At 35.7% G+C, this 22,408-nt stretch overlaps 2 protein-coding genes across 2 annotated transcripts; both read left to right on the top strand.

The window, feature by feature from the left end:
• Positions 1 to 751: 751 nt before the first annotated feature.
• Positions 752 to 2,341, top strand: LOC131843037 (uncharacterized). The gene is made up of 3 exons (XM_059191627.1): positions 752 to 1,126; positions 1,249 to 1,477; positions 1,554 to 2,341. The coding sequence occupies exons 1-3, from the start codon at positions 752 to 754 to the stop codon at positions 2,339 to 2,341; spliced, it is 1,392 nt and encodes a 463-aa protein (XP_059047610.1).
• An 11,042-nt stretch (positions 2,342 to 13,383) lies between these two features.
• On the top strand, positions 13,384 to 15,270 carry LOC131843036 (uncharacterized). Its single transcript, XM_059191626.1, has 2 exons — positions 13,384 to 13,586; positions 14,309 to 15,270. Exons 1-2 carry the CDS (start codon positions 13,460 to 13,462, stop codon positions 15,268 to 15,270), a joined length of 1,089 nt encoding a protein of 362 aa, XP_059047609.1. The 5' UTR covers positions 13,384 to 13,459.
• The last annotated feature ends 7,138 nt before the right edge of the window (positions 15,271 to 22,408 follow it).

Below are 22,408 nucleotides of genomic sequence, written 5' to 3'. Positions count from 1 at the left end.
GATAAGGATTCTAGGAAGTGGGCGGCGGCACGTGTACAAAGTGTGTTGGCTACAAATTCATTAATATAATCTTATTATCTTTATTATCACAAAGTACGTGACGTCCGGTGCGTCGCCCACGTATATAGGTATATAAACGGCACTGCGGACTTTTATAACTGAGAAATACTGGAATATTCTATAAGCGGAGAGGAATAAAATATGTGTTAGCTTAACGGCGTTTAATGGCAGACAAAAGAATATGACACATCTAAAGACACATGAAACAGTTTACCCTACACTTAATTTAATAATTTACAGTCGTATTTTTAATTAGACGAAGCTAGCTGACAGTAGCTAATGTCACTTTGTAAAATAATGTTGCCATATTTAAAGTAATAGTGATGCGTTCAGTTCTCGTTCAATCAGATGAATGAATGTGAATAGTTAATCATTTCAAACTATAAAAGAATATTATTTCTATTTTACAATAAAATTGTATAAAAGCGCACTGATATAAGTTATTAGTAGTATGTAACAACAATCAGCTTTTTGACGGCTTATTACAAGGCTCGGCTCGCGGCGCGGCGACAAATGCCAACACCGATCAATGCCGCGCGCGTCGGTCGCCATTTTGTTTGTATTCGGCTTCCAACCTCTGGTCTGATAGCACGAATGTTGTTTCTGCGCTCACGCTGTTTAGTTATTATTTTTGTTAAGTTTTTTAGTTACGTTGTGTTTATTTGTTGCTATATTATTTCGTATAAACGATATGGATCCTCAACCAAGCACGTCAAGCCAGTCTCCAAGAAAGAAGAGACCACGGATAGCTTTAAACGTAACCGAAAAAGTTATGATACAAAACGTCTACAAACACGTATTTGAGGAGAAAGCAGCTTCACTACTACCTATTGAGACTCCCGAAAAAAAAGAATGTGTTTCGAAAACAGCTGACATTTTGGGAATTGGTGTAACCTCAGTTTATAGTGTATTAAAAGAATACAAAGAAAATGAACAATTTAAGTCTCCCGAAAAACGAGGACCGAAACACAGTTTCAAAGATAAACTAGACGATTTTACTTTTGCCGCTATAAGGCAAAAAGTACATCAATTTTTTTATGCAAATGAGCCACCCACCATTGTAAAGGTAACTTAACCTTTATTCATTCTACTGTATTATATTCTGTGTCTATCATAATGTTCTTTGTAAAACCAAGTATAAGATTGCGTAGACTTCCTTACTTAAAAACTTTTTACATTACTTTACAGATTCTTAAGGCAGTCAATAATGACCCAGACTTACCCAATTTTTCTTGGAGTACATTAAGAAATGTTATGAAACATTTAAATTTCAAATATGTCACAAAATCAAGACAAAGCATTTTAATTGACAGACAGGACATTATTTTATGGCGCCAGCGATATCTTCAAAAAATTAAAGAGTATCGAAGGGAAGGAAGGTATATTTATTACCAAGATGAAACCTGGATCAACGAAGGTAATTACAATTTTCAGCTTTCTTTACATTTAATTGTACTTTCAATAATTAATTAATATTTTTCACTATATTGAAGGTCATGCACCGAAGAAGGCATGGATTGACCAGACAGTGTTATCGTCCCGCCAGGCCTTCCTAGATGGCTTGACCACTGGCTTAAAACAGCCTTCAGGAAAGGGCAAACGATTAATTATCGGCCATATAGGCGGGGAAGAAGGATTCGTAGAAGACAGCTTATTAATATTTGAAGCAAAAAAAAATAAAGAAGATTATCATCAAGAGATGAATGCCGATTCCTTTGAGAAGTGGTTTAGGGGGATCTTGCCAAAACTAAAACCAAATTCCGTGGTAGTGATGGATAATGCCCCATACCACTCCAGGAAACTAGAATCGCTGCCTACAATGTCTTGGATTAAACCTAAAATACAAGAGTGGCTAACGAGCAAATATATTTCATTTGAAGCAACAATGGTTAAAGCTACTCTTATAGAAATTGTACGGCAGCACAAACAAGAACATTGCGATAAGTATGTTGTGGACGAGATGGCAGCGCAGCATGGGATAATTGTTTTACGTCTGCCCCCATACCACTGTGAGCTGAATCCCATTGAGTTGGTATGGGCGCAGGCTAAAGGATATGTTGCAAGAAATAACAAAACCTTCAAAATGACAGAAGTAAAAAAACTTTTTGAAGAAGGCCTTCAGCACATCACACCTGAAAAATGGAGTAGCTGCGTATCTCATATAATTAAAGAAGAAGACAAAATGTATGGTCTCGACCACATGATCGACAATGTTTCAGACAGATTTATAATTAATGTCACCGAAAGCGATAGTGATGATTTTTTATCTGATGATGAATAAAAACAATTTATGTTATAAGCGATTTTTTATTTTCATTACCTACCTATAAATGTTATATTTTATACATCAATAGTTTCAACTACATGATGCATTGAGAATAGGACAGTCTTACAAGTTTCCTCGCAATGTTTTCCTTATTGTCTAAAACACTCGGTATTCAGTATAGGTAGATACTATAGGAACTTAGTCGTCGAAAACTCGTTGATATGTACCAAGCACGACTAAAATTCGTATCCCGTACCCGATATCGGTAGTTTGGCACACTAACTATTCACTAGACAATGGAGACAATTTCATTTATTAAAGAGTTTTTTCAATGATTCACTTTGTCACAACACTGTTTTTATTTCATCAAAAACTGACAACACAGTAAACGTCAGTTTACTTCGTTTAATTAAAAATACGACTATATCTACCTACATATTTCCTAATATATCATGACTCCACACTTAATCAAAACATATATATAAAAAAAGAACAACATTAACGGTATTACTGTATGTAATACCTAATTAAATACTAATATAATACAAGTTATAGACTAATTACATTATTCTAATCATTTTCAAAGCCGTACCAGTTGGGTGGCTTACGACTGCACGTGGGTGGGCTCAGCGGTGACCGCGGTACGGTTGGACTGTGGACCATACTACGGCATGAGTCTTCCGGAGGTGAAGAAGTAGAACTGTTATTACTATGTGTATAACTATCTTGTCTTTCACCCCTTCGTTCCACTTCTAGGTCCCCATATTTATCTAAGATTTCCCCATTAAAACTCTCCGGTAAATCAATCGCGCCTTTTCCCACATCGTTGTTGATTTGATCTATGTGTCTATTTAGCAATCGACCGTCACCGCTACTCAATGTATACCTACAAGTGCCGTCTGTTTTGGTTATAGTTCCCTTTATCCACTTATCTCGTTTCCCATATTCCCTTGCCCAAACTAAATCCCCTGGTATGAGAGTACGCAGTATACCCCCCGATGCCTGTACTTGTTTACTTTGAGCGTTATGTACACTGTTATTAAGTGCTGAATCACTACGCAAACAGTCAAGCCTTGTTCGTAGCGGATGAACACTGTTTCGGTAGACTAACAGAAACATTTGTAAGGCAGTATCTAAATCTACAGACTCCCTACCGGCATTTTTGATAGCTCGTTTGCACAGCTTAACAGCATTTTCCGCTGCCCCATTTGAAGAATAGAATAGAATAGAAAATCATTTATTCAAATAAACTTACATTGAAGCACTTTTGAATAGTCAGTACATTTTTTAATCTACCGCTCGTTCGGAAAGCTGTCTCATCACAAGAAGAACGAGCAATAAACTTGCGTGTTGCTCTTTTAAATAATTTTATTATTACTTTACATTTTTAAGTTTAAATGTGTGAATACAAACCACCAATTAGCACTAATTCTATTAAATACTCAAATAGAAAAAATATTGAATATATAACCAACTGGTTAAACAATGAATAAGAGGAAATCAGTCATAGTGATTAGAGCAGACCAGTCCGTAGGGACTGGTCTGCTTGTATAAGCAGCACCCGTTCACGAGTATGACGGATGAGCCAGCCATCACTGCGCTCGACCATATTTTAGGGAGCCCAATGACCCAGCCCACCACGCCGCCACAAGTCTGGACATTTTAGTGAGCATGACTACTCAAAACACTAGACTACGTCAAAGCTACTTACAATTGCCATCTGATAGTTATAGTATTCACATTTTACATAAGAATGCATGCGGCAACCAATACAAAAACCGCTACGCTTTCATATTTCTAAAAACAATCAATTAAATCAAGAAATCAATGAGAAAATTAAATTATAACGTTGTATGCTAATAAACTAATTATTTACTTGATATGTTGTCATCTATGAATTCGTCTATCCTGTCATAGGCCTTTTTACATAAAAATTGTTTAATATAAGATTTGAATTGCCTCTCTGTCAGATTTAATGCAGATTCTGGCAGTTTATTATAAAATCTTACGCAATTACCATAGAATGAGTTACTAATTTTGTGCAGACGGCATTTAGGTAAAATTAGCTTATTTATATTGCGTAAGTTGAAGCGGGGTGGTAAGCTGGCGAAAAAGTTTGGCGGATACCATTCCTACACAAGAAATCCCTAAATTCCGCACTCGTGAAAGGCGGTCCCTGGTCCGATACCAGTTCTACAGGTAGCCCGAAACGCGCGAAGGTGGATCGTAACACTTTAATAACCGATACTGCATTCGTGCGCGGCAAATCAAAAATTTCTAACCACTTAGTAGATGAATCTATTAATACAAAAAAAGTTTTGCCGTGGTAAGGTCCCAGAAAATCAATGTGCAATCTGCTCCACGGATGTGTCAAGTAGGGCCACGGATGTGGGGGTGCTCGTGGAGGCGCTTGTGCTTCTGCTGCACAGACCTCACACGCACTACACAGCACCTCCACATCCTTATCGATGTTGGGCCACCACACATAACTACGTGCTAATATATACGACTTCGTTTTTACTATCCCTATGTGACTAATATGCAACTGTTTTAAAATACATTCTCGCAGTTTATTCGATATTAGTAACCTATATCCCCACATAAAGCAGCCACGGTCTAAATACAATTCGTTACGCCTTAAATAATATGGCTTCATAATTTTTTCAGTGCACGTCACTGGCCAACCAGATTGTATATATCCCAGGACTCTACTGAGCTTTATATGATGCCACTTTAACGTCGTTTTTTATTGGTAACAGGCATAAAATTCTCTAAGAAATTAACATAAGCTACCTCATTAATATGGCTCGAACGCATCCGCACAATTCTTATTTGAGGCAACATATTCTATTCTATAATTATACCCAGACAAAATAATAGCCCATCGCTGAATACGAGTTGCCGCCATTATTGGTATACCGAGTTTATTACCAAAAATATAAGTAAGCGGCTTATGATCCGTTCTTAATATAAATTTTCTGCCATAAAGATATTGATGAAATTTTCTTATTCCATAAATAATCTCTCTATCTGTGCATAAGCGCGTCCTGCTGCGGTGAGCGACCGCGAGGCGTACGCGACAGGTCGCTCGCCCGCCGGCGTCACGTGAGAGATGACCGCGCCTACCCCTGGGGATCGATCGGAGGGGACATAGTACGAGTGTACATGTATTATATATATAAATCTTTATCGCATAACACCACAAAAACTAAATTAATGAGTTTATTTCAATCTTTTGACTTGAGTAGTGTCTTCCACGAACCCACTCGTATCACAGCCACGTCTGCTACTTGTTTGGATAACATATTTAGCAATAGTGAGTATCTAGATAAAATAATAATAAACAACCTTCCTTCTGATTACTGTGGTCAAATAGTAATTTTTCCAAATCATGTAAACAAAATTGGGAAAATTAATCTATTAAAAAGAGACTTGACTAGTTATAAGATAAATAAATTTAAAATGTCAGTTCGTAGTAAATTAGATTTTTATCCTCAATCCGATGAACCTAACAAACTTTATACAGATTTCTTCAATATTGTTTCATACGAATATAATAAGGCTTTTAGCAAAAAAACTATCAGTATTAGTAACAAAACAAAATTTTCAGAATGTGTTAAAATTAAAAAAAGGGAATTCTTAAAAGTAGAAATTTTTTATTTGATTTATATGATCAAAAAAAATACCGTTTCGATAGTACATTCGTAAATTATGTAAAAAGATACTCAAAAACTTTTAAAAAGGTATGTAATGTAGCAAAGTCTAACTATCTAAATAAAAAAATTAAAGAATCCAAGGATAAGATAAGGACAGTGTGGAATATTATTAACAAAGAAACTGGCAAAGTTAAAAGTCCAAATACTGATTTTACGTTAAGTTATAATGATAAACTAGTAACGTCCACAAAAGAAATAGTCAATATTTTTGATAAATTTTTCGCTAATATTCCAACTGATATTACGTCTCCTTTGGATTCTTCTCCAAGTACAGCTAAATTATTCCTTATTGACAATGTTGCTTCGTGTCCGGCTACATTTAAATTTACATCTATTGACATTGCTACAATTACGAAAACATTTAAACAATTAAATTTAAAAAATACTGAAGACCATTGGGGTATGTCTGTTAAAGTTATTAACACCGCTATAGATGTTATTGCTCCATATTTAGTAACTATCTTCAATAAATGTATTTTTGACGGTGTTTTTCCCAATTTAATGAAACATAGTAAAATATGTAACTCCACTTTATAAGTCAGGGGATAAAACTGAAGTAGGTAATTATAGGCCCATTTCTATTTTACCAGTACTAAGTAAAGTGTTTGAAAAATTATGCTCAATCAAATGCTTCAACACTTTAAAATAAATAGACTGCTTCACAGTCAGCAATTTGGTTTCACAGCCGGTAAATCAACTACTGACGCTGGTGTAGCTTTAATGAAACACATTTTTGACTGTTGGGAGAAGTCTCAGGATGCTATCGGTGTATTCTGTGACCTTTCAAAAGCATTTGATTGCGTTGATCATGAAACATTCTTGCTCAAACTAGAACATTACGGTATTAGATATGAAGCACTAAGCATGATGAAATCCTATCTAAATAATAGAATGCAAGTTGTTGAAATAAATGGTGTAAAGTCTGAGGGAACTAGTATTAAAATGGGTGTTCCTCAGGGCTCTATTCTAGGTCCCTTCTTATTTTTAGTTTACATAAACGATCTTCCTTATATGGTAGAAAAGATAGCTGACATAGTTCTGTTTGCTGATGATACTTCATTAGTATTAAAAGTCAATCGACATATTGATGATATGGACGAAGTAAATGGTGCTCTCTCTTATGTTTTGAAATGGTTTACTGCTAATAATATGCTACTAAATGCAAATAAAACTAAATGTATCAAATTTACTCTCCCCAATGTAAGGCCAGTAGATTAAAAAATCGTATTGGACAATAAACCTATCAATTTTGTTGACGAAACTGTATTTTTAGGTATCACATTAGATACCAAATTGCAATGGGGTGCTCATATTGCTAAATTGGCGAGTCGACTTAGTTCTGCCGCTTATGCGGTAAGAAGAATTAGACAATTAACAGACGTGGCAACGGCTAATCTTGTCTATTTTAGCTATTTCCATAGCATTATGTTGGTATTTTGTTTTGTATTATGGTATTTTGTTATGGGGCAAAGCAGCTGATATAAATACAATATTTAGTTTACAAAAGAGGGCCTGTCGCTCCATTTATGGTATGGGTTCCAGGGAGTCATTGCGAGAGTGTTTTAAGGAATCTAATATCCTCACCGTTGCTTCTCAATACATTTATGAAAATATCATCTATACCAAGACAAATATAGACAGTTTCAAAAGAGTTAGTGATTGCACTAATAAAAGCTTACGTAACAATAACAAACTGATTTTACCTAAATGTCGTTTGGCTAAAGTTAGTAATTCGTTTTATGGAAATTGCGTAAGGTTTTACAATAAAATACCAGAGTCTGTTATAAATCTGCCAGAAAAAAGATTTAAATGTCAAATAAAACAGTTCCTTTGCAAAAAAGCTTACTATAAAATTGATGAATTCCTTAACGATAATTATGTTTTTAGAGAAAAACTTTAAATCCATAGCACTGACAATATTATCTAATTACACTAATAATGAGTGCGTAGCGATTTCTATGTTGATTATCGCATGCCTCTTACTTGTTATACTGTAATTATTTATATAAAAAAAACATCTATTAAAAAGAGCAACACACAAGTTTCTTGCTCGTTCTTCTTGTGATGAATCTGCATTCCGAATGAGTGGTAGAATCAAAATATGACTGTTCAAAAGTGCTTGTAATGAGTTTATTTGAATAAAGATTATTTCTATTTCTATTTCTTTATCTTGAATCACTGTATCTATTGAAAAAATCCGCTTCAAAATCCGTTGTGTAGTTTTATAGACTTAAGCCTACATAGGGACGGACAGACAGCGATAGCGATTTGTTTTATACTATGTAATGGATGCCAACAGGCATACGTAATGTGACCATTTATTCTTCGACTCAAAACGGGAAATCAGTTTATTTAAGTCAATTGATAGAAAGTCAATGAAAAAAAAACTCTTTTTAAATTCTCTATTCATAAAAAGTAATCTTAAAAGTTACGAATTAAAAATTTACCCGATTAATAGAATTAAACATAATATTTAGTCATATTTATATTTATCTGATACATAGGTAATTCATAACAGGGAAATATATATAGATATATATAGACAGTGTATACAGCGAAAGTAGTACTTTCGCTGTATACACATATAAATAAAATTGGAGTGTCTATTTGTAACATTGTAATAACCGTTTTTTACCAGATGCATATGAATATATATACGGTACATACATCAAAATAACATTTTTTACAATTTTTGTCTGTCTGTCTGTCGGTCTGTTTGTTCCGGCTAATCTCTGTAATGGCTGGACCGATTTTGACGGGACTTTTTTTTGGTAGGTAGCTGATGTAATAAGGAGTACCTTTGACTAGTTTTTTTTAGTAAAATTGTTGCAAAAGTTTGCGAAGTGCGTCATTCCTAACAAAAACTTAATTACATTTTTGTAAGTCATCGTGTACGAACATTGTACGAGAATCGCGTGTGTATCCAAGCGTTTACGGCTTCCAACTACTAATAATATTCCTTATCTACATACGTACTTTCATTATTATCATGTATGCGTTGGTCTGTCCTGTTAAAATCTCCAGGCAACCTAAGTGAGGATCCATACACAGTCTACTGGTGTTACGGAACTATCGCTTTTGCATACGTTACGTAAACCTACCATTACCGTGGATAACTCATCGACCCAGCTATGCCCTTTAGAACTAAGGCGTGCTGAGAGAGGAGGCGTGTAAGAGAAGTTTTAGCGACCTATGCCATCTCTCTACTATACCATTGCTCTGTGGATAATAAGGGCCTTATAAAACCTAACAATTTCATAAGCTCTGTAACTAATGTACTTTCGAACTGTCGACCCAGGTCACTGGTAAGCTTAATTGGCAACCGAAACGAGCGATCCAGTGGTCATAAACGTTCTTAGGGACCGTTTCAACGTGGACCAAGTCGTGGGAACAGCTAGTATATAATATATATACATTTTTTAATTGATATATAATTCACAGAAACATAGACTTACTGTCTCTTTTATAAAGTAACTAACCTTCGTATATTTTCACATTTCATTTAACGTAAGTAAGTTAATGAAGTATACATTAAAATATCTAGGTGTTTAAAAAAAATGTCGTTGGCAAATAAATAAACATCGTAAGTACCAATTCCATGCTCCATTTAATAAGGAATTTAGTGTAGTGGTTTCCCCATTTGCCTTCCACACCGTGGTTCAGCGGCCAGTGGGATCTGCCCGCTGATACCTGGTCAAAGGCCCTTCCAGAACTATTTCTTCGGCCCCTTGCCAGTACTAGCGCCGCCACTGCCCGACACTAGGGAAAGATCTTTTTGATGGCGATCTTTTGTCGCCATGTCACAACGTCGTCATTAGACTTCTGTGGGTTTTTATAGAAAGATTCACCCCCATGAACCTCCCACCAAATACCAATTGATGACCATAAATAGGTAAGTAACAATCAGGTTTGTAAACAGTTTCGTAATTTATACTCGTGTTAGTATCATGTAAAAACTGCAATAACATATCGTCAGTTTTCCCCGAATTCGCTAAATCGATAATCGTTGTACAATGGATTGTTTCTATACGCGATAATGAATCGGCGACGACATTATTGTGTCCTGTTATGTGCCTAATATCATTTGTAGAAGTGTTTCGTTATTATTCCCTAATTGATGACTAGCAAAAGTTAACGGTTTATGATCTGTATGTATAATTAGTTTGCGACCTTCGTGCATATTCTTAAAATGTTTTACGGTCATGTAAATATCAAGTAACTTACGGTCGTAAATGCTATACCTTTGCTTCTTCTTCTTCTTTCGTTTCAATGACAACTAAAGACATGTATTTAAATATATTTTCCTCAGAATGTTGCGACGACTTTTGCGCATTCTGTCGCATTTTTTAAGTCTTCCTTTGTGCAGGATGTTGGGCACATATATATACTTTTGCTGTGATGGCATTAATTTTTTTGAAAAGTATCCTAAAGGTTTCCAGCTATCATTTACCCTCTGTTGTAACACAACGCCTACGCATGTATTAGAGGCGGCCGTCATGAGCGATAATGGAACGTCTGATAAGTAGTGGAGGCGATAACAAGGCAGCGGTTTTCAAACTTTGCTTACACGTATCGAATGCTTGTTCCGCCTTATTAGTCTAGTTAATTATTTAATTCGGACTGATATTCTACAGCGTTTGGTACATGACTTCTTTAAAAAATGACCATATCTAGAAATCTTCTAAGTTGATCTACTGTTTCCGGTTTAGGAAATTTAGTGATGGCATTGACCTTGTCTTCAAGAGGTCTGATACCTTCATTTGAAACCTTGTACCCTAAAAATTCTACTTCTTGTTTACCAAACTCGCATTTCGAAAGATTAATAGTAATACCATACTTGTTAAAACATTGAAAAACTAATTGTAAATGCTTGCGATGTTGTATTTCATCTTAGCTTGCGATAATGACGTCTTTCAATGTAACAGAATAGAAAATCTAAATCTTTGAGAACCGTTGTATTCATTTATATTTGAAATGTTTGAGCGACATTTCTCAGACCAAAACTCATACGTGGAAACTCGAAAAAACCAAAAGGTGTTATGATGGCGGTTTTCCCGATATTCTCCTCGGCTACCGGTATTATGGTAGACTCTAGAAATATCTAAACGACTGTACCATTTCTTACCTGCCAAAAGATATGTGTAGTCCTGCAACCGGGGCAACGGATAACGGTCAGGTTTCGTGATATCATTAAGGCCTCTGTAGTCGCCAAAGGGTCTCAAGCTGCCATTTTTCTTGCCACAACGTGTAGTGGACTTGCGCACTCACACTTTGATGACCTGCAGATTCCCATTTCTTGTATAATCCTAAATTCATCTCATATCTTCGCGTATCTATCCGACGGCAAGTGTCTGGCACGCGTGCACACTGAAGTTCCGTAATATGTCGCTATATACGTGATTCTCGTCAATAGTCTTGTTATACTACCAATAATATTTAAATTTGTGACACTATTTATCTATCTTTTAGTACTTAAATCTCCCCCTAACTTATTTTATTATTGTTTAACTCCCCCTAACTTTGTTTATTATCCTATTAAATTAATATTATTATTATTAAGTACAAAAACATTTTTGCGCGATGATATTACAGAATGTTTAATAACTATAGACGGCCTTGGTGGTCTAGTGGTTTAGCACGCAGCCTTTTTTCTGGGGTCGCGGGTTCGATTCCTCGCACGGTACAAAGTGTGTTCATGGGTACGGTTGTCTATACCGGTTTTGATATTTTCTATGTGTATTGAGTATGTATCTACAAAAGATACATAAGTTGTCTAGTACCCGTAACACATGCTCTGTCTTACTTGGGTCTAGACGGCGTTGCTTGAATTGTCCTGAGATATTATTATTATTGTAGTTTTACACAATTTTACTTCATAATTTATTTGTTTGTGAGCAAATAGAATATTAGAATGTCAAAGTGATTCATTGATCATGTTATTTTGTTACTGCGCAGTATATAATTCTTATCAATATTGATTATTAACGATATGCCCACCTAATTTCTTCAAGGGCTATTTTATCAGTATTAAATGATAAAAAAAAACACATTACTCAGTTAATTATCTACGTAAAGTTTATAATATAAGATTATGCAATAAAATATATATATATACAATAAAATTTAACTTTGAGGTATCTGTACGTCACGTTAATATTATAAACGCAAATGTTTGGATGTATAGAGGTATTTTCGTCATTCAAGTACAGGTCAATTCGCCAGGAGGGAGCACCCCAATAAAAGTGACTGACTGATAGCTGACAGAGCCCTAACAACGGGGCCTGTCCTACACCATATGCAGGGCGGACTAATTTTTATTTATTTAATTCAGGCTGCAGAGTCTATATTATAGATACCTTAGAGACTAACATACATAAGAAATAATAATAAAATATAAATTCAAATTTAAATTATCTCTATAGTCACGGTACTGACGACGGTAATCTGCCACGGTAGCGCTGATACACCACCCTCTTCGGCCAGTAGTCTTCCTTTTATGATGGTGAGCAGCATGTTGGTGGGGAGCCGGGCCACGAACGCTTGGAAGCACGCGTTGTGACTCGATTCCAGATGTGTCACCCCCAGTGTCGGGTTACTTTTGGTCCGGATATAGTCGACCATGTCCTGTTCCTTGGTGGCGTAGTGTAAGAGGAACAGGCACATTGCCGTGGTCGGTATACATTTATTTTAATTTTTTAAAATAAAAGTAGCCTAACTTACTCCTCATTACATCAGCTACCTGCCAAAAGTGTCCCATCAAAATCGGTCCAGCCATTTCAGAGATTAGCCGGAACAAACAGACAGACAGACAGACAAAAATTGTAAAAAATGTTATTTTGGTGTATGTACCGTATTTATATTCATATGCTTGTAAAAAAAAGGGTTATTACAATATTACAAACAGACACTCCAATTTTATTTATATGTATAGATGTAGGTATTGTAACTATTTCATTTATTATCTGCTGCTTCCGTATCCCATTGGGATGTCCATTCCTTATCCGCCCTATAAAATGTATTATTTCTATTATAGTAAGTATTATATTATTGTTACCTAAGCATTTTAGTATTGACACTTTTACTGCCCTTTGTTGTGTATAGAAACTTCTAAGTGAATGACATGTAATTAGGACTCAAGCCAGACAGCCACATTAGTAAGGATAATGCAATAAAGAATAAATAAATCCTATCCAATGCCAGGTGAATCAAGGTACGCGTACTTGTAGCGACGCGCCCAAGGTTTCAAATGATAATGTTAATGGTTCATAAATAATGATATCTAATCTGATTTGAGGATTTGATCGAATCGGCTGTTCACTAATCATTGTTTAGTGAACAGCCCTCAGTACCACACGTCTAAGAAGTGCTTACAAAGTATATTGGTTTAGTTTAGAAGTTTATTTCACTATCCAATACAATGTCTAAACGACGTTCAGACGATTCGTTACTGGAACACTACAGAAAAAAACGCGAAAAATATGATAAAATTCTCGCAGATCTTACCATTAGTGCCGTTCAAGCGAACATGAAAAAATCAGTGGAAGGTTAGTGCCGTCTACATTGTTATGTACAACATCTAGTTCTATACCTGCATATTCTCAGTGTATATTCTCAATATATTTGCTTGGAGTTAACACGTGATGTTGACCTGTAGCATTTTTATTGTTGTCTGTACAAAGATGGTGTACACATGATTTGAGCCGCTGTCTAATAAATGCAAAGTTCACACTCTTAAGATGGACATATCTTATGATTTTTTTTGTTTTTTTTTAATGGATGATAACGGAATGGTGCTCTTGTCTGCGCTAACTGTATACGCTGTCTGAGCTCCAGAGGAGCATGACAAGATGACTCTAAGATCAGGACAGTTAGCCCATCGTGGTAAATTCGCCAGGAATTTAACATGATGGTTTCCAATGGGAACCGCGTGGAGGCTGACCTGACATGGTATATTGGTGGCAATGGGGTTATTATTTCACATTACTAACAATTCCTTCGCCCTACTTTTTGGTTCAATATTAGTGTTTCCTTCACATACAAATTTTTTTGGTGTCGGTCAGTTTATAACTTTTTCATATTCTCTTAAACTATTTAATTCTTCTCATTTCATAGGAGACTTTGCAGAGAATTTACCATTAGCCATGTCTCACTTTCCAACCAAAACGCAACTGACAAGGAACATTCCTCTGACCTCTGGTCCCTGATTTTTTTTTTATTTTTGCTGTGTATATTATTTTTATTGACTTAAAGGACAATTTGTTGTCAGAAACAACATCGGTGCTAGAGCGGTTTCCGTCTAAAGGAAAAATCCAGAATATCGCTACGCAAAGCGTAGTCAACGCCGAACCTAGTAGCAGCACCGCCAGCATCGCTTCAGCCACGGACTACGTAGCCTCTACGACTGCCGAAGTTACAACGCTGGCGGTAACAAAGGGCTCTGCGGAGGCAGTAGGCTCTAAGGCTGATGATGCAAAGATAGATACGGATCTTTTGAAAGCTCTTGGAAGTCTGGATAAAAAGAATACAGATTGGGGTGAACCTATAGATGACCATATTGCTATTCGTCTCAATCCCATTTTGCAGAATGGTTTAAGTAAAGAAGATAAAGAAACTCTTCTGAAGAAATTTTCATTCCCTAAAAATCTAACTTTGGCTAAGCCCCCAACATTAAATACGGAGATAAGTATCAAGGTACGCGAACACCAAATCGTTAGGGATCAACGCATTTACGAGAAACAAGATCAACTAGGTGTAGCATTAAGTGGAATAACTAAGGCTATGTCACTTTTATTACACAAAGAACCAAACATATTTCATATTTTAAGTATTTTGACTGACGCTAGTAAATTGTTAGCGGACTCTCACTTTTTGGAAACCTACACTCGAAGATCTTTAATTTTGCAGTTAGTGGACAAAGAAATGGTAGGTATATTAAAAGATTATAAACGAGACGAATTATTGTTCAATACCAATATAAGTAACTTGAAAAATTCTCGTGGCATTTCTAAATTACAATTTGACCGTATTCCATTCCGCGGCCGTCCACTCGAATCCTCTACTCAACAGCAATATAAACCGTATCGTGGTGAAGAGTCGCCCCCGCTTCCGCTAGATCCAGCTCGGCGGCAGCCACGCGCGCCCTTACCACGGCGTACACCACCTACAACTTCCACTCCAACTCGACCTCCGGCGTCAGTGCTGGCACGCAAGCCGGGAACACTTCGTTAACTTTGCTACAATCACAAAATGGTACCGACATTGTATTTGATAATTGACAACACAACATATGAATTTTTATTTTTTAAGTGACATCCAAAGTGTTTGTACTGGATCTTTTTAAAATTAAGATATACATATATTGTGTATTTTTGATTGTTTAAATAATAAAGAAATAATTATTACTTATGAGTGATTAATTTCAAAACATAGATTTGCCTATTTTCCTTTCCTAAGTTCCGCCTAAATTTACATCAAAATTGATTATGTACGTAAATGGAACTTTGGACATTGCCCGCGGTGATTATAATCAAGGTGACCCAGTTAGAGTACAGGTTAGTGTTAGGTTGCAAGAAGTTATAGATTATAATTTTGTATTTTAACATTCGACACAATATTTATTGCTAAGAATTATAAAAAATTAAATAAAATTGTATCATTATATTTGGCCCAAATGACATAACATCTTTTTAAATCATAGTCTACATCCTTTCTCAGACTAGACAATCTGTTTATCAAATTTAATTTGAATTCGTTCAGTAGTTTATACTAGAAAGTGTAACAGACGGACAGACAAAGTTTCCTTCGCATTAATAATTTACTAATCCAAAGCAAACTTCCCTGACCTAAAAGAATAAAGTTTTGTGTATAATCAAACACATTTTAGATTCAGATTTGACATATGCTTGTATGGAAACAAGTGAGTATGTGTCAATTGATGTTATCTTTATATAAAAATTCTTGTCTAGGTATATAAAATAAGTTTTACTTACTAGTTCAAGATATTCATTTATTTGGACAAATTAACGATTTTCACATTGCAAGACAATTAGTGAAAATAAAATCTATGTTGATATATATTATAGTAAATAAATAAATATATATTATGTGTAGTTGATGTCAAGCAGCGCATACATATTTTCTTTTATTTATATTTTCATTGTAACTTATTCCAACGACAGTAAATAAAACAACAAATTAATGTATATATTTTATTTCACACGTAGGCACTTACTCTACTTAATTTTGGATATTTTACCTAAGAATTTACTTCTGTTATTACTTTGATACTTTCTAATGATTCTTGTAAAATGGTTCCTAAAACGGGTTCCTTCCTTCGGGTGATTTTGTATGAACAAGACATTAAAGAAGTATAATCGTGCAGCATAATTTTCTTTCTGAAGAGGTAATGTGCTAGGATGTCAATAATTACATTAATTTAATTCCATCAGCACTAGATGCAGTGTTGGCCTGCTAGCACATTTCTCGGCGAAGAAAATTCTATTAACGTTTAGATTTCGAACTGTTGAAAAATTCCGTTATCTTTGGTTGTTTTGGATCTGAAATAAATTTCGTCAATTTTCTTCTTATCCTTGTCCGTACAGGCTTGGGTTTATCCAAACGTCTATGCTTTGTAACTAGTTTATAATATCTAGGAATATTAGTATTTAATTGTTTTAGTTTCAATGGTTCTGGTTTCACAGAATCACTCTCTTCAGGTTTGATAGTTTTAGAAAGACAAAAACTGGTATCCACCATCAACGTTTCTGTCTGTTCTCCTCGGAATTCATTTTTTGTTTGCATCTTTCAGCACGTTCCTGGTTTGATTGAATGAGTGTTCTATACATTTTTTCTTCAGATGTTGCTAATTCATTAACGTTAATGTTATTGGTTTTATTCCGATTAGTATAAAAGGCAGGTGAAGTTTCTGGTTTGTCATCACTTTCAATGTTTTCTATAAATTCTGGCGTCTTAATATGTAGGTTGCGGCGATATGTTTTCTTCTTATCTGTTGAAAATATAATTATTAAATTTTTATTTATAATTATTAAATTTATTAAACTATACAGTAAGAACATGTTGCAGGGAAGTTATCTCGTAATTCACCAAAATGCAACCTGCATACCCTAGGTTTAATTATAGTCAACAGTATACCTACCTAACGCTGACTGGTATAAAAATAATTCTAAACATCGTATCACCATGATCTATATATCATATGACAATGCATGTTCTCGCACACCGCCCGCCAAACAAAGATCATTCTCCTTACACTCCCATTTTTTTAACGTGGGTAAAATCTCTCATGGAGATCCGCCCGTCTCAGGGGTTAGACGCACGGGTACTGTAGACGCCCACTCACCAAACCCACACGATATTCCTACTCGCCGCCATAGTGCCAGGGTCGCGGGATCGAGCTGGCAATCAACCGCGACCCCAGCGGCGGTTACCCGCAAGCGGGCCCTCCTCAACGTGTGGGAGGAACTCTTCCCAGTTCCCCCGCCTCCGCCCACCGTGGGGAAGACACACCGGAATACGGGATGCGCCTCCCCTCCATCTCGGCTCCTGTTACGTGGACGGCAGACTTCAACCCCTGAGACTGCCGCCCACATAGAGCCGCGCCCGCTCCGCACGTGTCTCTACAAGAGTAGAGTCATAGCAGGAGCGGGTCACCAACGCGACACTAAACAGCCGGAATGGGCCCCATCTGGGCCCTTTTCTGAAAAGTGTATTCGGGCGCAATCCCGGAGAGTTCTTTGAAAAGAACTTTGAGAAAAACAATAAATGGTAATCTATTAAATATCAAACGACACAGCCATATACAACCACTGGTTGACAAAAATTCTATAGGTCAACCCCACGTGTTAACTCTAAGAACATATGTGTATTTACCTTCTTTCACGATATCTTCAGTGACTGCATGTACTGCGGGCAATTTTTCAAACTCGTTCATGGCGATAGTAATACAAATTCAAACTCGTTGGTATTTATATATATTTTTCAGTGCTTCGCTGCCGCTATCACTCGCTATGTCACAGTGGAAAATTTTTTATCTTTATTAACATCAATAATTCATCATCATTATTATCATTATTATTATGATCAAAGGTATTACTTTCTACATGACACTCAGTTAATCGTCCATGTATATATGTAGGTATCTAATAATTGATGCATTAATATAATCTTTTTATCTTTATTAACATGAATCCATCAATAACCGTCATTATTATCATTATTATTATGATCAAAGGTATTACTTTCTACATGACACTCAGTTCATCGTCCATGTATATATGTAGGTATCTAATAATTAATGCATTAATATAATCTTTTTATCTTTATTAACACGAATCCATCAATAACCGTCATTATTATCATCATTATTATTATGATTAAAGGTATTACTTTTGTACATGACATCCGGTGCGTTGCCCATGTATATAGGTATATAAACGGTACTGCGGACTTCATATTGTTATAACAAGCACCGCAGTAAAGGCACACACAACCCAAGACGTACAGAGAATTTTGGCTTACTATATCCTCTAATACAATGTCTAAACGACACATTGATGATGAGATAGAACAGTGTTTAAAAAAACGCAAAGAAATTGAAGATAAACTCAAGAATCTTAATGCCAGAAGAGACAACATGGATAAACGGGTGGAGTGTGAGTGTTATTTGCATCATCATTTGTAACATATATACTGTTTTGTGAGGGCGCTGCTTCTCAAGCCCCCTCAGAACCGCATCTGACCTTCACTAGACTTCACGTTATAAGTTTAACCATCTTAGATATTTTGGACCCGGAGGATTATTTTTAGATAATACGGTAATAATTTTCAATAATACCGGCAAAATTTATCAGAGATGGATTTTGAACAGAGTCCAGTACCCCTATTTGTGTTGTACGCTACGGAGCCATTTCAGTCTTAATCCTTTGGAATGCTTACCATTCTAGAGGAAACTGATGTGGATAGTATTATGTGTAATGTAGACATCATGATTAGTAGTAGTGGCGTCACGTGATGACGTAGCGCCCTTCATGCTCTTCGTGTTTACAAGCGTTGTTATTTACCACAAGTCAAGTTGGCCTGCAATTTTGTAACAAAATGTAATTTATTGATTCTAATCAAATCTTTATAAAGTTGATTATAAATTTTAACAATGCAAATAATTTCGCCTATTAATGCAGTAGTTGGTTTTATATATTTTTTAATGGATGATAATGGAATGGTGCACGCGCCTGCGCTAGGTCTACTTTGGCGGGGCACTGGTGAAAGATGATAGTATGAATTTAGACGAGTTTGCCTGGAATCGTGACGATTTCACCAGGAATTAACCACGAGGGTTTTTCCGGGGACCGCGTGGTCAACCTAAAATGTTAAATTGTTAGAGGTGGGAAGAGATTATTAGTAATGGAGTAGTAATGGGTTTACTACCCGATTGCTAATAATCTCTTCCTCCCTCGTTGGAATTGTCTTAGGTTTCTGTTTGGGTACCTCATTGTAGTCTATTTCTTTCGCCAAGCGGCTTATTTTCTAAGCTATGTTCAAATTAACGAATTTAATTAAAATGGCAAACACTCTGACATCTCTTTGATTTAAAATGACCACGTCTAGATACACGGACAACAGAATTTATTGTGTACCTGGTTCTTATTATTAAATTAATAATAATAATATCTCAGGACAACTCATACAGCGCCATCTAGTCCCAATCATCCCAAAGGCGAAGCCGAGCTTGTGTTATGGCTCTAGTAGCCATAATTGATACAATACTTGCATTTTTATTGTAAATACACCCATAATGTACATACATATATAACATATCTATATCATATCTATATCTACATATATTATACACTTATATACAGAACTATACCGCACTTTAAATCTGGAAATAGGAGTGACCCAATAAATTATAGACCTATATCCATACTCCCAGCGCTTAGTAAAATTTTTGAAAAAATAATATCTGTCCAACTTCTCAGTTATTTCAATTTAAATAATTTAATCCATAATAGTCGATTCTGTTTCTCCAAAGGTCGTTCAACTAGACTGCAGAGTTGCTCAGAAACGTATTTTCTGCATGAGAAAATAAAACGGATGCCAATGGATGTTTTTTGTGACCTTTCTAAGGCTTTTGATTGCGTTGATTGACACACTGCTGAAAAATTTGCTTTTTATGGCGTCAAAGACAACGCTTTAAATTTAATAAAATCTTATTTATCTAATACAATACAGAAAGTAAAGACTTACAGCGCTACGTCTAAAGGGTCACTTGTGCAAATAGGTGTACCTCAAGGATCTATTCTCGGTCCATTTTTATTCCTAGTTTACATTAATGATCTCCCGTATGACATGCAGGATAGATGCCTGACAGACACTATGCCGTGTTATTTGCAGACGATACTTCAATGATTTTTAAGTTTAATAGAATGAGTAATAATTATGGCGATGTAAAGAGTGCTTTGCTCTCTTGCACTAGTTTACAGCTAACAACCTTATATTAAATGCAGAAAAAAAATGTGTTAATTTTTCACTTTCTAAAAGTTTTAATACCAATTGCAAGATAAAATTAAACGACGTATCTCTCGAATGTATAGAATGTACTGTTTTTCTAGGAATCAAATTAAATAATAAAACAATGGGGTGCACAAATTCAAAGCCTTGCAGCGAAATTGAGTTCAGCAGCTTTTGCCGTGCGTAAGGTTAGACAGTACACTGATACTGATACTACTAGATTAGTCTATTTTAATTATTTTCATAGTTTATGGAATATTATTATGGGGAAAGGCACATATTAAAAATATAATCATAATACAAAAACGTGCCATTCGAGTGACCTACTGTATGAGGAATCGTGACTCATTAAGAGAGAAATTCAAAGAGGCAAATATGCTCACCATTGCTAATTAATATTATTATTACTACTAGATTTAACTAATATTAATACTAGATAGGTCTTTTATGGGAATAGGTATAAAAAATTACAATAAGACACTACAATACAGTAGATAAAGGATATACTGGAATTACCCTTAAGTAAATTCAAAGTAACTGTTAAATCATATTACTGAGCAAAGCCTATTTACTCATACATAATTGTTCATGTACGGGATTTTCATTTAATGTTAGACATAGAAACATATACAAATATACATTGTAAATAAAGTGGCTAATAAAATAAACATATTCAATTGAGATTTTTGTCTATTGGATCTATATACTGAACTGGACAGTAGGGAAAAAATTATAATATAAAAAAAAGTTACGTTCATAAGTGGCCAAAATATTCTACATGAATAAATGATTTTGAATTGGAATTTTATTAATATATACGTATTTTTTTTTATTTTTCTGTATTTTACTATTTTAAGGACTTATTTTTTTAAATAGATCCGAAACCTGTGCAAGGGAGGTATCCATGTACTGAAGAAATCCAGGCTGCGCGTACTATAGCTTCGCAAAACGTAGTTAATACCGCGCCCGCTGGCAGGTCGGCTCCGGTCACAGCTTCAGCTTCTGCGTTCGCTGAAAATACAAATCTGGCGATAACATCCAGCTTCGCGAAGGTAGTGGCAATGGAAAATAACGTTGCTAATGTAAACATAAATCCGGACCTTCTGGAAGCTCTAGGGAGTCTGGAGAAAAAGAATACTGACTGGGGTGAGCCTATAGACGAGAATATTGCTGTGCGCCTCAATCCAGTATTACTTTGTGGTTTAAGAAGAATGGACATGGAAGACCTTCTAAATAAATTTCCATTCCCCAAAAATTTGACCTTGGCCAAAGCCCCATCTCTAAATGCGGAAATAACTACCATGTTACCGAGGGACCTATGTGTAAAGGATAATCCTGCTTACGATAGACAAAATAAATTAGGCGCCATATTAAGTGGAATAACTAAGGCTATGTCACTTTTGTTACACAAAGAACCAAACATATTCGCTGTTTTAAGTATTCTGACTGACACTAGTAAGTTACTAGCAGATGCTCACTATTATCAAACCGTAAGTCGAAGAACCCCATTTTTGCGTTTGGTAGATAAAAAAAATGTAGATAAATTAAAAGATATTAAACGAGGCGAGTTCTTGTTCAGTGCAAATATAGAAGACTTGTTGAATTCTCGTGATGTTTATGAATCCAATCAGTTTGACCGTATTCCGTCTGTACATACATCCGAGCTCTCATCTCGAAAACAATACAAACCAAATGGTCATCAAAGTGGGTCACCCCCGCTCCCGCCACAAGCAGCTCAGCGGCAGCCGCATGCATCCATCGGGCGGCGCCAACCACCGACATCTCAGGGTCGAGTGAGATTCTCCGACGACAAGCTCCAGCATCACTAAAGGAACAAAGA

The sequence above is a fragment of the Achroia grisella genome, unplaced genomic scaffold, assembly GCF_030625045.1.
Source record: "Achroia grisella isolate CSIRO2021 unplaced genomic scaffold, CSIRO_AGI_Agris_v1 utg2716, whole genome shotgun sequence".
NCBI classification, from domain to species: domain Eukaryota; kingdom Metazoa; phylum Arthropoda; class Insecta; order Lepidoptera; family Pyralidae; genus Achroia; species Achroia grisella.
This window is presented reverse-complemented; position numbering and strand designations above follow the sequence as displayed.

Bases quoted from the DNA above. Each gene is read 5' to 3' on its own strand.
- LOC131843036 (XM_059191626.1), top strand. From the start codon at position 13,460: ATGTCTAAACGACGTTCAGACGATTCGTTACTGGAACACTACAGAAAA. The intron at 13,587-14,308 runs GTTAGTGCCGTC...ATTTGTTGTCAG, and splicing joins CATGAAAAAATCAGTGGAAG to AAACAACATCGGTGCTAGAG.
- LOC131843037 (XM_059191627.1), top strand. From the start codon at position 752: ATGGATCCTCAACCAAGCACGTCAAGCCAGTCTCCAAGAAAGAAGAGA. The intron at 1,127-1,248 runs GTAACTTAACCT...ATTACTTTACAG, and splicing joins AGCCACCCACCATTGTAAAG to ATTCTTAAGGCAGTCAATAA. The intron at 1,478-1,553 runs GTAATTACAATT...ACTATATTGAAG, and splicing joins TGAAACCTGGATCAACGAAG to GTCATGCACCGAAGAAGGCA.